At 45.9% G+C, this 14,515-nt stretch overlaps 1 protein-coding gene across 1 annotated transcript in view; it reads left to right on the top strand.

Moving 5' to 3' along the window:
- The window catches only part of DCAF8 (DDB1 and CUL4 associated factor 8), a 50,775-nt gene that overhangs the window by 22,094 nt on the left and 14,166 nt on the right, over positions 1-14,515 (top strand). The window contains exons 5-11 of the mRNA XM_065420559.1: positions 475-615; positions 2,870-2,964; positions 5,113-5,223; positions 8,572-8,644; positions 9,541-9,598; positions 10,543-10,650; positions 11,135-11,265. Of these exons, the coding sequence (XP_065276631.1) occupies positions 475-615; positions 2,870-2,964; positions 5,113-5,223; positions 8,572-8,644; positions 9,541-9,598; positions 10,543-10,650; positions 11,135-11,265 (717 nt within the window). The remainder of the gene's footprint in view (positions 1-474; positions 616-2,869; positions 2,965-5,112; positions 5,224-8,571; positions 8,645-9,540; positions 9,599-10,542; positions 10,651-11,134; positions 11,266-14,515) is intronic.

Raw genomic sequence — 14,515 nt, 5'->3', positions numbered from 1 at the left:
AACGGACTTCATGTTTATCTCGCCTGCTCACCAGAGGCTAATAGGAAAGACCAAGTCCAGGGGCAAACCTGTGGGCATCCCAGCATCTCCACCTCTCCGTACCTGCTTGAGATGGAGGTAATGCTGGGCTTTTCAGCCAGGGCATTGCCCTGCACTGTGCAGGGCATCTCTGGCTAGGGTAGAATTGGTCAAACCCTGTTCGAAGTACTGTATAGACTCCAAGCCAGCCTCTTCAGTCCCCCTATCTTACACATGGAGAAACTGAGGCATAGAGCACTAGTGACCTGCTATCCGAGGTGGCACTACAGCTTGGGACTTGCTGGTTTGTTGTTGTTGTTGCCTGTATGCTCAGTCCACAGATCCGGCTGCTGTGTTTGGGGTGGAGGGTGGGCGGGATTCCAGCCCCAAGGACTGTGGGAGGGCAGCTGTTCCCAGCCCCAGTGGAACGCAGCATCTCCTTTTGCTCTCCTCCAGGCTAAGTTCCTCCCCAACAGCGGCGACTCGACTCTAGCCATGTGCGCTCGGGATGGCCAAGTCCGGGTAGCCGAACTCTCCGCCACCCAGTGCTGCAGAAATACCAAGCGCGTGGCACAGCACAAGGGCGCCTCACATAAGGTGAGCAAACTGGCTGCTGTTTCTGTCTGGTGCCAGGGTGTAGGGACGGATAGGGCCCATAGCAGCCAAGCTTCCCGTACATTAGATGTCAAAAGGAATCGCTTATACCTGTGTGACTATGGAACCGGCCAGTACCCTCCTCCGTCCCTTATTTTCAGTGTATATAAACCTCCGTCTAATTGAAAGCATGATTTGAAAGGCCTGTGCTTTCTCCTCCCTCGGTATGTAGGTTTCCTCTGAAGCTGATGTGTTCCTTTAACTCAGTTGCATGTCTCTGAAAAAAACTGGCCTGTCCCATCTCCAGTCACTGCTAAGGGAACGCCTGCCCAAGGAGATGGGTCTCACCTTGCACTTCGAAGGTGGTAAGATTTGGACTACCTCATTGTCCAGGGCGTTCCTCTGAAAACGCCTGGCGCTGAGGATTTCCTCCTGGGCTCTCTGTGGAGCACTCTGAGGGTCACAGTTTGTCCCTTTTCACCTACTCTGGCCCCTCCTCAATGCAACTCTAGCATCTTTCTCCCTTGATGGCTCCTGCGTGCGAAGCAGATGAGTCCCTGGCGCTGGCTAGGACTCCTAGCTTTATGAGGTCAGAACAAATGCAGTACAGGTTGTCCTGGAGTCTTTCAGTTTACGTTGCCATGCGTTTACCTACATTGAATTTAATCTGTGATTGCACTGCCGAGCATCCAATCCCCTGTGGAGTCCTTCTGAAGTACTTTGCAATCCTAATTAAAGAGTTGTGCCTTTTCATTGGTCTCCTCCCCTGCCAGATGCTGCCCAGTAACAATTCTCTCCTGGATTTCATGAGGCTTGTTGCTACACCACTTGTTTTTATGGTCACTGTAGCAGGAGTGTGTTTATCCGGGGGTGGGGGACTGTCAAAGTGCAGGCCGAAGGCAGCATTTGGAGTTCTGCGGCCCATGAAAACTGCATATCCCAGCATGCTCTGTCTCAATCCAAGTTGGGGCGGCTCAGTCACATGCAGGATGTTGACTAATGGGCCGTGTCATCTGCACTGAAGGCAGGATGGGCTGCAATCTGCTTGGTCTATAGCACAGGCACCTGTACATTTACCACTGGGTCTTTCCATTGGGCAAGGTGTGGAAATGTTAGAATCATAGAATATGAGGGTTGGAAGGGACCTCAGGAGGTCATCTAGTCCAACCCCCTGCTCAAAGCAGGACTAATCCCCAACTAAATCATCCCAGCCAGGGCTTTGTCAAGCCTGACCTTAAACTCTAAGGAAGGAGATTCCACCACCTCCCTAGGTAACCCGTTCCAGTGCTTCACCACCCTCCTAGTGAAAAAGTTTTTCCTAATATCCAACCTAAACCTCCCCCTCTGCAACTTGAGACCATTGCTTCTTGTTCTGTCATCTGGTACCACTGAGAACAGCCAAGCTCCATGCTCTCTGGAACCCTCTTTCAGGTAGTTGAAAGCAGCTATCAAATCCCCCCTCACTCTTCTCTTCTGCAGACTAAACAATCCCAGGTCCTCAGCTTCTCCTCATAAGTCATGTGCTCCAGCCTCCCGTTGACATAGGACGGACCTCAGTGGCTCTTTAAGAAGCATTTTCATCAGATGTAAAGTGCTGATTACATTTGCACAACTGGTCACAGAGGAGCAAGCGAGTGACTGAGACCTAATCTCGGGTTGTGAACTGCTGTGGACAGCGACCGTGCCTCTGTCTGTGCAGCTCCAAGCACAAGAGCGATCTGGGTACTACTGAAATAGATCAATAACCCCTGGCCTCATCTTAATACAGGAGGGGCCGGCAGTGAAGGGTTTGCATTGTCTGATCACAGTCACATCGAAGTGATGTGCTAAGAATAAACCTACCCGGCATGCCTAACTGCGGCAGGAAATGCAAACTGACCTCCTTCCGCCTGTCTTTCCTTACAGATCTAAAAAATGTGATTTAACTGCCCTAACAACCTGACCAAATCCCCCCCCTCAGCCGGCTCTGTCCCAGAACACACTGCAAAGTGGGTCCAAGTGGCTAATTCTGCTTTCCTTGAAGCAGGGGAAGCAGCCTCTGAGCCCATTTTCCCTCCTCAGTCTCAAGGCAGATGCACCTGTCCCAGTCCCACTGACCAATTAAAAATCATACATCGGCCTGTCCCAGGTTTTGTGAGGCTTAGTCATTGAAGTGCTTTCCGATCTCAGGTGGGAGGGAGGGTGGTATACAGGGGAAGGAGTCTTGTCCCACTTGTTGGTTAAAAAGGGAGCCAATCCCAAAGCATTTATCTTCCAGCTGGCCCTAGAGCCGGATTCTCCATGCACTTTCTTATCAGCTGGCGAAGATGCTGTGGTCTTCACCATTGACCTGAGACAAGACCGCCCTGCTTCGTAAGTATCTTTCCTTTACACTTGCTGTTGATTGCTATGAGATCCTGGTGAATCAATGAGGTTTCGAAGCTCCTAATGGTTCCCGAGGCCTCAGATGTTCTGCTGTATGCCAGAACGTTGTCTCGGTGAAATGTGTAGTTGATCATTTTAAATTGGCCTCTGTGTTTTGCTAGCTGTCTGCCGTGCAAAGGTTTTATCAGTGTGACCTAGAGACGGGCTTACTTGACAGCAATAAAGTTGGCTAAGCAAACTGTTTACTCTGCTGTAGAGAATCTTTTAATGACTAAATCAGTGTGCACCCTTTGGACTGGATGGCTCAAGGTGTTTGTTGATGGCTGGGATAGACAGCTTTTACATGACTGGTCTGAGTCCTCCCTGTTGCTTTCTGATCCATCTGGCAGATGTTTGGTGGCCCACACGACATGAATTTGGCACTCTGTCTGCATTTGTCAGCCTCATGAATTAGGCCACTGGGACTGACCTCCCTTCCCCCCTCAAGGGGATCCCTCACTCTATCATGATAGCTGCAGAAGCTCATGCTCACATTGCAGAGTCTTTGCACCTGTACTGTGGCTGCTGTCAAGGCTCAGTCCAGGGCTGAATTGCATGTGCATGCAAACAAGTGGATGTTTGTTTTCCTCAAGACATACCAATGTGATTGAGTGTGAAAGAGAGGCTTCTACAAGTGAGAGATACTGTTATCTAGTCTGTTTTAGTGAAGGGTCTGAAGTGCAGTAATTAATCAGTGTTGCACTTGAAGCATTTAGCATGAGCCTCGTGCTACACTCTGTTGTAGTTAATTGAAAAATCATAATTGAACTAGCAGGTTGTTTAAGGTTTTAACCTCGTATCACATGTTGAACTGTCAATTTTGACGAATTTCCAAAGTACGCAGGTTGCTTTTAAAGCAGGCTTCTAGTTTAGTAACATAGTCCTTTTCTGATGCACTGGAATCTCTTTGAAGATGATCTGATTTAAAATGAAGGGTTTCAAAGTCAACAGCATCTGAGCTGGTCTTACATAGACCGTTCTTAGTTTAACATCACACATCTAGATTGCCTACAATTTTAAAACCATCTTCTTCATAACCAAGGTAAAGATTAAAGGGACATTATTTATTTAAAACAAAAATCGTAGATTTTAAACCTTTAAAACCTTCTGCCTATTACAACTGAAATAATACTAAAATGGAGCTGCATGGTCAGTTTCACTTTTTGTTTTTAGATTTCCTGAAATAGCTTTTATTCTGCTGTTTGGGTTTAACTCTTCAGGGGAAGATTTGAATTGTCATCTCTTAAATATCATGAAAACATTTCCATTAATACTAGCTTCTACAAAACCTGAATGTTGGGCCTGTACTTGTGTAGCTTTTCAAAAAAGTTTGAGTCTTATCCTTCAGGCTAGAACAGGGGTTCTCAAACTGGGGATCGGGACCCCTCAGGGGGTCGCAAGGTTATTACATGGGGGGGTTGTGAGCTCCCAGCCTCCACCCCAAACCCCGCTTTGCCTCCAGCATTTATAATGGGGTTAAATAGATAGCAAAGAGTCCTGTGGCACCTTATAGACTAACAGACGTATAGGAGCATGAACTTTCGTGGGTGAATACCCACTTCTTCGGATGCTGCTTTTACAGATCCGGACTAACACGGCTACCCCTTTGATACTTAAATAGATAGTGTTTTTAATTTATAAGGTGGGGTCGCACTCAGAGGCTTGCTATGTGAAAGGGGTCACCCGTACAAAAGTTTGAGAACCACTGGGCTAGAATAACCTTAGCACAAGTGTTTCTGCTGTTGGATAAAGTCTGGTGCCCTTTAGCATGCAGTAGGTTATTACCAATTGTACAGATGCATCAGCCTCTGGTAAAAGTAGCAAAAACACTTCAGATCCCCTCTACTAAATTCTGTTTCGAAGGAAAAAGCCAGAAAATGACTTCACTCCACTGTGTATTGACTAGGAACTGCAGCATAAAATCATAGTCATGTGCTTTCTTCAGTTTGGAACCAGAAATGACTTCCTTTTTTTTTTTTTTTAAACTCAAAGTGAGTAAGAATCTGTCTGCTGAGTGAGCTTAGAGACATGCCTGCAGTTCCCATCTGGACACTGTTTTGCATTAACACATGGATCTCATTTTCCTCCTCTTTAAAGGAAACTGGTTGTGACAAAGGAGAAAGAAAAGAAAGTGGGTCTCTACACCATTTATGTGAATCCCTCTAATACGCACCAGTTTGCTGTGGGCGGCAGGGATCAGTTTGTCAGGTAAGTCTATCTCCAGAAGATATGAGAGAGGCAGAGTCACTGCTCCATATTGGGCTAGAACATTTGGCTTAGGGGCATGATCGGTGCCCTGGAGAAAGCAAAGCGGCTCTGAAGACTCCTGTAACTACATCCCTTCCATAGTCTTCTAACACACTCTGTGGTGCTTCATGGACACTGCTTCTTCCACAGGACATCACTGGGGCCAGGGAGGCTCAGTATTAGACTCTTTTTTTAATATGGATGATGACATCTACACTTACGTCGTCTAGGGCAGGGGTCGGCAACCTTTCAGAAGTGGTGTGCCGAGTCTTCATTTATTCACTCCCATTTAAGGTTTCGCGTGCCGCTAATACATTTTAATGTTTTTAGAAGGTCTCTTTGTATAAGTCTATAATCTATAACTAAACTATTGTTGTATGTAAAGTAAATAAGGGTTTTAAAGTGTTTATGAAGCTTCATTTAAAATTAAATTAAAATGCAGAGCCCCCCGGACCAGTGGCCAGGACCTGGGCAGTGTGAGTGCCACTGAAAATCAGCTCGCGTGCCGCCTTCAGCACACGTGCCATAGGTTGCCTACCCCTGGTCTCCAAACCCACCTGCTTTGGAGCATAAACCAACCTCTCCTGATGGGTTGAAAGCAAGCTGCCATTACAGGCTGGTTCTTCTATTATTAGTCTGCTGGTGCCTTCCTCGGAAGCATCTTTTTCTAGTCACTGTCGGACAAGATGCTGGACTAGGAGGATCACTGTGATTAGGTCTGGCAGTTCCTATGTTCTTACACTCAAGTACTTTGAATCTGCTGTATTTAAAACACAAGTTCCACGAGTTCCTGCCTGTATGACTGTTACTCCCTTCATCTAAATCTCTCCACGAGCTTTCACTGCACGAGAGCACAAATCAACCCGTCTCAGCTCAGAACTCGCATTCACTTCAGTGTGCAACTTCGGTGTCACATTTGAAGCTGCCTATTTACATGCAGCCTCACCCGAAGAGCATCAGGACAGCTACACTGGGTCAGACCAATGGTCCATCTGGCCCAGAATCCCATCTTCTGACAGTGGCCGGTGCCAGATGTTTCAGAGGAAGTCAACAGAACAGGACATTTTATCGAGTGATCCATATCCCATTGTTCAGTCCCAGCTTCTAGCGGTCAGAGGTTTAGGGACACTCAGAGCATGGGACTGCATCCCTGACCATCTTGGCTAATAACCCTTGATGGACCTATCCCCATGAACTTACCTGATTCTTTTTTGAACCAAGTTATACTTTTGGCCTTCACCTCATCCCCCTGGCAACAAGTTCCACAGGTTGACTGTGCATTGTGTGAAGAACTACTTCCTTTTGTTTTAAATCTTCTGTCAATTTCATTGGGTGATCTCTGGTTCATGTGTTATGTGAAGGAGTAAATAACATTTCCTTATTAAATTTCTCCACACCATTCATGATTGTATAGACCTCTATCATGTTCCCCCTTCAGTTGTCTCTTTTCTTTTCAATCTCTCCTTGTATGGAAGCTGTTCCATACTCATAATTTTTGTTGCCCTTCTCTGTACTTTTTCCTATTCTAATGTATCTTTTTGAGATGGGGCAACTAGAACTGCACACAGTACTCAAGGTGTGGGCGTACCATGGAGTTATGTAGTGGCATATTTTCTGTCTTATCTATCCCTTTCCTACTCGTTCCTAACATTGTTAGCTTTTTTTTGTCTGCTGCTGCACATTGAGCAGATGTTTTCAGAGAACGATCTGCAATGACTCCAAGATCTTGCATGGTAACAGCTAATTTAGAGCCCATCTTTTTGTATGCAGAGCTGGGATTATGTCTTCTAATGTGCATTGCTTTCATCTACAAAGTTGATTTTTAATTTGCCATTTTGTTGTCCAGTCTCCCAGTTTTGGGAGATCCCTTTGTAACGCCTCGCAGTCTGCTTTGGACTTACTTTGAGTAATTTTATATCAGCTGCAAACTTCGCCACCTCTGCCCCTTTTTCTAGATCATTTATGAATGTCTTGAACTGCATTGGTCCGGTACAGATCCTTGGGGGACCCTACTATTTATCTCTCTCCACTGTGAAAATTGACCATTTCTTCCTACCCTTTTGTTTCATATCTTTTACCTAGTTACTGATTCATGAGAGGACCTTCCCTCTTATGCCGTGACAGCTTACTTTCCTTAAGAGCCTTTGAGGGACCTTGTCAAAGACTTTCTGATAGTCCAAGTACACTGTATCTACCGGATCACCCTTATTCAAGTTTGTTGACCCCTCAAAGAATTCTAACAGATCGGTGAGGCATGATTTCCCTTTACAAAAGCTGTGTTGACTCTTCCCCCCAACAAATCGTGTTCATGCGTGTCTGGTGATTCTGTTCTTCATATAGTTTCAATCAGTTTGCCTGGTACTGAAGTTAAGCTTACCAGTCTGTGATTGCCAGGATCACCTCTGGAGCTTTTTTTTAAAAATCGGCATCACATTAGCTATCCTCCAGTCATCTGGTACAGAGGCTGATGTAAATGACAGGTTACAAACCACAGTTAGTAGTTCTACATTTTCATAGGAGTTCCTTCAGAACTCTTGTGCGATACCAGCTGGCCCTGGTAATTTTGTGGTGTTTAATTTATTAGTGGTTGGTTGTATACAATTATGCGCAGCCTCATCCTGTCCTCCACAAGCTCCCCACTCCTGCTTGCCCCAGACTTACTCCACAACCCAAGGGCTTTTCCTGCTGAATTCCCTTCGTCTGCTCAGCTAGCACTAGCCACCTCTGTCCCCCTTTTTGGGGTAAGAGCCTTTTCCCTTTGCTCCAACTGGCAGGAGATACAATCTTGTCTCTTGCCACATGGTGTCTCCGAGTCATATCAAATCTCAGCTGAAAACCTGTTTTCTCCCTTGCCTATCTGCTGTTTATCTAAAACTCTCTGGGGTGTAGTAGGTACAAATGTAACTGCTCCAGCATGATGTAAGTAGACAGTAAGCTGTAGGTGTTGCATTCTGTCAGATGAGACTCAGATCTAAGGCCCCAACCTCTCATTGTCATTAAAGATCACGTGGCTCTACTCAAGAGCTATTGTGTCAGCCTTTGTCATGGCCAAATCCCAGTTCTGATCCTTGCATTTTATCTACGTTCCCTCTAGAGTTTGTTTTACTGCAGTCTTAAACAGCTGCCACATTCCATCTCGGAGCTGGTGCATTTAATCGAGGGTGAAGTGACTTAGATACATCTAATCTGCATAGTTAGAAGCTGTAGGGCACTTGAAAACTCATTTGCAGAAAAGCACTTAATTCGTGCAAGAGCTTTACGTGTGTTTGAATTTGGCATTAATCTTACCGGCTTTCTGTCTTCATCTAGGATTTATGATCAGCGGAAAATAGATGAAAATGAAAACAATGGCGTGCTTAAGAAGTTCTGCCCTCACCACCTGGTAGGAAGCTGCTTTCATGATGTATTGGAATTCCTTCCCCCAGCTTACGGGGGTGAGGGTTAGAGGGTTATTCCTCAACCATGGCCTGCAGTATCCCGTACAGCCTATAGGCTGCAGGCGTGGCCTGGGAAGGTGCGTGCTTATGGGTGGGTCAGTAGAGGGTATGTACTGTTAGGTGGCTAACTCTTCATTTCCTTGTCCTAGTGGGTTTGCCAGGTTTGGGGTGAGTGGGCGTGTAGCAGCCCTAATTGCTTTACAGCAAAGCAGCTTGCTCATACTGGTCTAGGTTTTTAATGATTGGGAGGGTTGGAGGGGGCTGCACATCTGTGCATGAACCCATCTCCATAGGAGAAAATTGATAGAGAAACGTAGCTCCGATGGAGAAGGTATTGTGTGCCCAGCCCTTATCAATCAAGCTTGCACGTTCCCAGCCCCAACCAATCAGGTTTGCGTCCACAGCACATAACCATTCGGTTATGTGAAGAGCAGCAGAAAAGGGCCCCTAAGGCCAACACTTAAATCTATGAAGTGTTGTTCCAGATCTACTCAGGATCCACTGTACTGTAGAGTCTGGTGGGGAAAAGTTGGGTTGCCAAGAAAAAATTGCACCCAGAGACCTCCTATCTAAAAATTATGGAGCAAAACCCAACAACTGCATGGCGTGTTTCACCCTTCGAATGTTCTAACGCTGTGTGAAATCTTACAAAGATGGGCTGCCTAGGGCTGGAGAGAAACAGGCCCCGGTTTGAAGTCTGTTGTAGAACACAGCCAATTGCTGTCAGGCACCACCATAATAGAGGATGGTCAGTGTAACTGCATCGCTGAATTAGCATTTGGGAGCCTCTGAGCAAAGGAAGTCTGACTAGAGCTGTCTGGTCCTTCTCCCTCGCTTTTAGGTAAACAGCGAGTCCAAAGCTAACATCACCTGTCTCGTGTACAGCCATGATGGATCAGGTATGTAAAGCACTATGTCTTTAGGGCCAGTCCTGCAGCCACCTCCCTCTGCTCCTGTGGGTCCTGCTCATTAAGGTGCTGAGCAGTGAGAATACCATGTCCTTGAGTTGAAGCCTTCCTGTTTGGACTTCTTGGGTGTATGTAGCAGCTTGAGCTGTTTAACATAAGAACATAAGAAAGGCCGTACTGGGTCAGACCAAAGGTCCATCTAGCCCAGTATCTGTCTACCGACAGTGGCCAATGCCAGGTGCCCCAGAGGGAGTGAACCTAACAGACAATGATCAAGTGATCTCTCTTCTGCCATCCATCTCCATCCTCTGAACAGAGGCTAGGGACACCATTCTTACCCATCCTGGCTAATAGCCATTTATGGACTTAGCCACCATGAATTTATCCAGTCCCCTTTTAAACATTGTTATAGTCCTAGCCTTCACAACCTCCTCAGGTAAGGAGTTCCACAAGTTGACTGTGCGCTGCGTGAAGAAGAACTTCCTTTTATTTGTTTTAAACCTGCTGTTTCCATAAAGGAAAACGTGTTGGGAGGGGAGAAACATACCCCAAAGCTAGGACTGCACAGCCACAGACATCTGCTACGGGGGGGGCACACTGTATACTAGTGACTGCAGTAAGGGGCTGGGATCTAGGTTCTGTGTGCAGCTGAGTCAGATTCTTTGCTCCAGGATGAGTCACTTAACTCTACCTCATCCCTGAATGTAAAATGGGAAGGACACCTGCCTACCTTCTTTACAAGGCTCTGAGATCAGCCCTGGCTCTTGGGCTGTAGTGGAGTCTGCTTTGGGGGGGCTCCTGGGAGGTGTGCTGGCATAAGCTGCTGTATGGCTTGCCCATCCTAGCCTCTGTTTCAGGGCAGAGACTGTCTAGCATGTTAGAATCAGCAGGCAGATGCTAATGATCCTGTGTGCACGTCTCTTGTTCTGTGGCAGACCTCTTGGCCAGCTACAATGACGAAGACATCTATCTCTTCAACTCTTCTCACAGCGACGGGGCAGAGTACGTCAAGAGATACAAGGGACATCGCAATAATGCCACAGGTAAGAATAAGCCATTAATAGGCACCTCTGTCTCTTTCCTCCCTGATATTGTTCACTAATGAGCATGCACAAACCCCTTGGCCTCTTAAGTGGCAGGGACGCTTCTGCCATCAAAAACCTCTGAGGCTTTTAAACTGAGATCGTTCATGATCGCTAACTCTGCCATCTCCACTCGGAAGAGGTTCGGTGGATAGTGCGGTTTTGAACTGGGGGGCATAGGTAGAGCTGTGTGGAGAATACAATCCGTGCCTGTTACTGCCTCGTTCTTAGTCCCTTATTTCACAAGCACCAAATTCACATGTTAAAATCCACTCTTGCGCTTGTACAGCGTGAGCCATTGTGTGTAGAGGGATGAACAGATCCATGCTGGTAACCTTGGAAACCTGTTGTCAGCCAGGCATAAAGTAAACAAATGTCACAGGGAGAGCTGCGTGGACTTTGGAGCTGTCCTCGAGCTCTCTGCTTGAAATCTCTCTCCTTTCAGTGAAGGGGGTTAATTTCTATGGCCCGAAGAGCGAGTTCGTGGTGAGTGGCAGTGACTGTGGACACATCTTCCTGTGGGAGAAGTCATCCTGCCAGATTGTGCAGTTCATGGAGGGCGATAAAGGAGGAGTGGTGAGTGCCCTCTTCTGTTGTACGTGCCAGACTCCACAGCCGTGCTGCGAAGCCATCTCTTGTCCGCAATCCTTTGGGCTCCCACCGCGTTAGATAGCGAGCTGGGAGTTGTGACTGATGGATTCTCTTCTTAGTGGTGAGGGCAGAATGGGAATTGAGAGATCTGGGTTTTATAGCTAATTCTGCCACTGATGTACAAGGCACTCCCATGGGTCTGCAATGGGGTATTTGTCCACTTTTGTGAAGCACTCTGAGATCTTGGTAGAAATGCCAATTTTAACAGTAAATGCAGCTCCTTGACCCTCTGCGTAAGAATGGCCATATTGGGTAGACTAATGGTCCATCTAGCCCCATATCCGACAGAGGCCAATGCCAGGTGCCCCAGAGGGAATGAACAGAACAGGGAATCAAGTGATCCATCCCCTGTCGGCCATTCCCAGCACTGGCAGTCTGAGGCTAGGGACATTCAGAGCATGGGGCTGCGTCCCTGACCATCTTGGCTAATCGCTAGTGATGGACTCGGTGAGAGATAAAGACTTCCTTTAAAAAGTGGAAGTCAAATCCTAGTGAGGCAAATAGAAAGGAGCATAAACACTGCCAAATTAAGTGCAAGAATGTAATAAGAAAAGCCAAAGAGGAGTTTGAAGAACGGCTAGCCAAAAACTCCAAAGGTAATAAAATGTTTAAGTACGTCAGAAGCAGGAAGCCTGCTAAACAACCAGTGGGGCCCCTTGATGATCGAGATACAAAAGGAGCGCTTAAAGACGATAAAGTCATTGCAGAGAAACTAAATGGATTCTTTGCTTCAGTCTTCACGGCTGAGGATGTTAGGGAGATTCCCAAACCTGAGCCAGCTTTTGTAGGTGACAAGTCTGAGGAACTGTCACAGCTTGAAGTGTCACTAGAGGAGGTTTTGGAATTAATTGATAAACTCAACATTAACAAGTCACCGGGACCAGATGGCATTCACCCAAGAGTTCTGAAAGAACTCAAATGTGAAGTTGCGGAACTATTAACTAAGGTTTGTAACCTGTCCTTTAAATCAGTGTCTGTACCCAATGACTGGAAGTTAGCTAATGTAACACCAATATTTAAAAAGGGCTCTAGAGGTGATCCCGGCAATTACAGATCGGTAAGTCTAACGTCGGTACCGGGCAAATTAGTCGAAACAATAGTTAAGAATAAAATTGTAGACACATAGAAAAACATAAACTGTTGAGCAATAGTCAACATGGTTTCTGTAAAGGGAAATTGTGTCTTACTAATCTATTAGAGTTCTTTGAAGGGGTCAACAAACATGTGGACAAGGGGGATCCAGTGGACATAGTGTACTTAGATTTCCAGAAAGCCTTTGACAAAGTCCCTCACCAAAGGCTCTTACGTAAATTACGCTTTCATGGGATAAAAGGGAAGGTCCTTTCATGGATTGAGAACTGGTTAAAAGACCGGGAACAAAGGGTAGGAATTAATGGTAAATTCTCAGAATGGAGAGGGGTAACTAGTGGTGTTCCCCAAGGGTCAGTCCTCGGACCAATCCTATTCAACTTATTCATAAATGATCTGGAGAAAGGGGTAAAAAGTGAGGTGGCAAAGTTTGCAGATGATACTAAACTGCTCAAGATGGTTAAGACCAAAGCAGACTGTGAAGAACCTCAAAAAGATCTCACAAAACTAAGTGATTGGGCAACAAAATGGCAAATTACATTTATCCACATTAAATTTCAAGTAATGCACATTGGAAAAAATAACCCCAACTATACATACAATATGATAGGGGCTAGTTTAGCTACAACAAGTCAGGAAAAAGATCTTGGAGTCATCGTGGATAGTTCTCTGAAGATGTCCACGCAGTATGCAGAGGTGGTCAAAAAAGCAAACAGGATGTTAGGAATCATTAAAAAGGGGATAGAGAATAAGACTGAATATATTATTGCCCTTATATAAATTGATGGTACGCCCACATCTCGAATACTACGTACAGATGTGGTCTCCTCATCTCAAAAAAGATATACTGGCACTAGAAAAGGTTCAGAAAAGGGCAACTAAAATGATTAGGGGTTTGGAACGGGTCCCCTATGAGGAGAGATTAAAGAGGCTAGGACTCTTCAGCTTGGAAAAGAGGAGACTAAGGGGGGATATGATAGAGGTATATAAAATCATGAATGATGTGGAGAAAGTGGATAAGGAAAAGTTATTTGCTTATTCCCATAATACAAAAACTAGGGGTCACCAAATAAAATTAATAGGCAGCAGGTTTAAAACAAATACAAGGAAGAAGTTCTTCACACAGCGCACAGTCAACTTGTGGAACTCCTTACCTGAGGAGGTTGTGAAGGCTAGGACTATAACAGTGTTTAAAAGAGAACTGGATAAATTCATGGTGGTTAAGTCCATTAATGGCTATTAGCCAGGATGGGTAAGGAATGGTGTCCCTAGCCTCTGTTTGTCAGAGGGTAGAGATGGATGGCAGGAGAGAGATCACTTGATCATTGCCTGTTAGGTCCACTCCCTCTGGGGCACCTGGCATTGGCCACTGTCGGTAGACGGGATACTGGGCTAGATGGACCTTTGGTCTGACCCGGTACGGCCGTTCTCATGTTTCTATGACTCCATGAACTTGCCTAATGATTTTTTGAACCCAGTTATAGTCTTGGCCTTCACAACATCCCCTGGTAACAAATTCCACAGCTTGATTGTACGTTGTGAAAAGTACATCCTTATGTTTGTGTTTAAACCTGCTGCCTGTTCATTTCATTTGGTGACCCTTGGTTCTTGTGTTACGTGAAGGAGTAAATAACACTTACTTTCTTCACATCATTCACGATTTTCTAGCCCTCAATCCTCTCCACCCTTAGTCGTCTTTTTTCCAGGCTGAACAGTCCCATTCTTTTTAATCTCCCCTCCTATGGAAGCTGTTTCATACTGTGAATCGCTTTTGTTGCCCTTTCTCTTGCTAGAGTCCTGTGAGCCATTGAGGAGCATTCCCGTCCCCCGAGCCATGTCGTGCATAGCATCTGACAGAAGCTCTCCCCAGAGTCCATGAGCACTGCTTCTGAACTGACATGACATTGTGGCACGATGCATTAGAGCAGCTAGGTAGGGAAAAGACTCCTTCTCTTCCTGTGCTCCTGAGAAAGGCCAGATCAAGTACTCTTGACTTGATCATGGTGGCAGTGTCCAGAAATCATCTGAAGCTTGTAAATCACTGGTATAGTATGATTTAAAGCAGGGGTAGGCAAACTATGGCCCG

The sequence above is a fragment of the Emys orbicularis genome, chromosome 20 (genome assembly GCF_028017835.1).
Source record: "Emys orbicularis isolate rEmyOrb1 chromosome 20, rEmyOrb1.hap1, whole genome shotgun sequence".
Lineage (NCBI taxonomy): Eukaryota > Metazoa > Chordata > Testudines > Emydidae > Emys > Emys orbicularis.
This window is presented reverse-complemented; position numbering and strand designations above follow the sequence as displayed.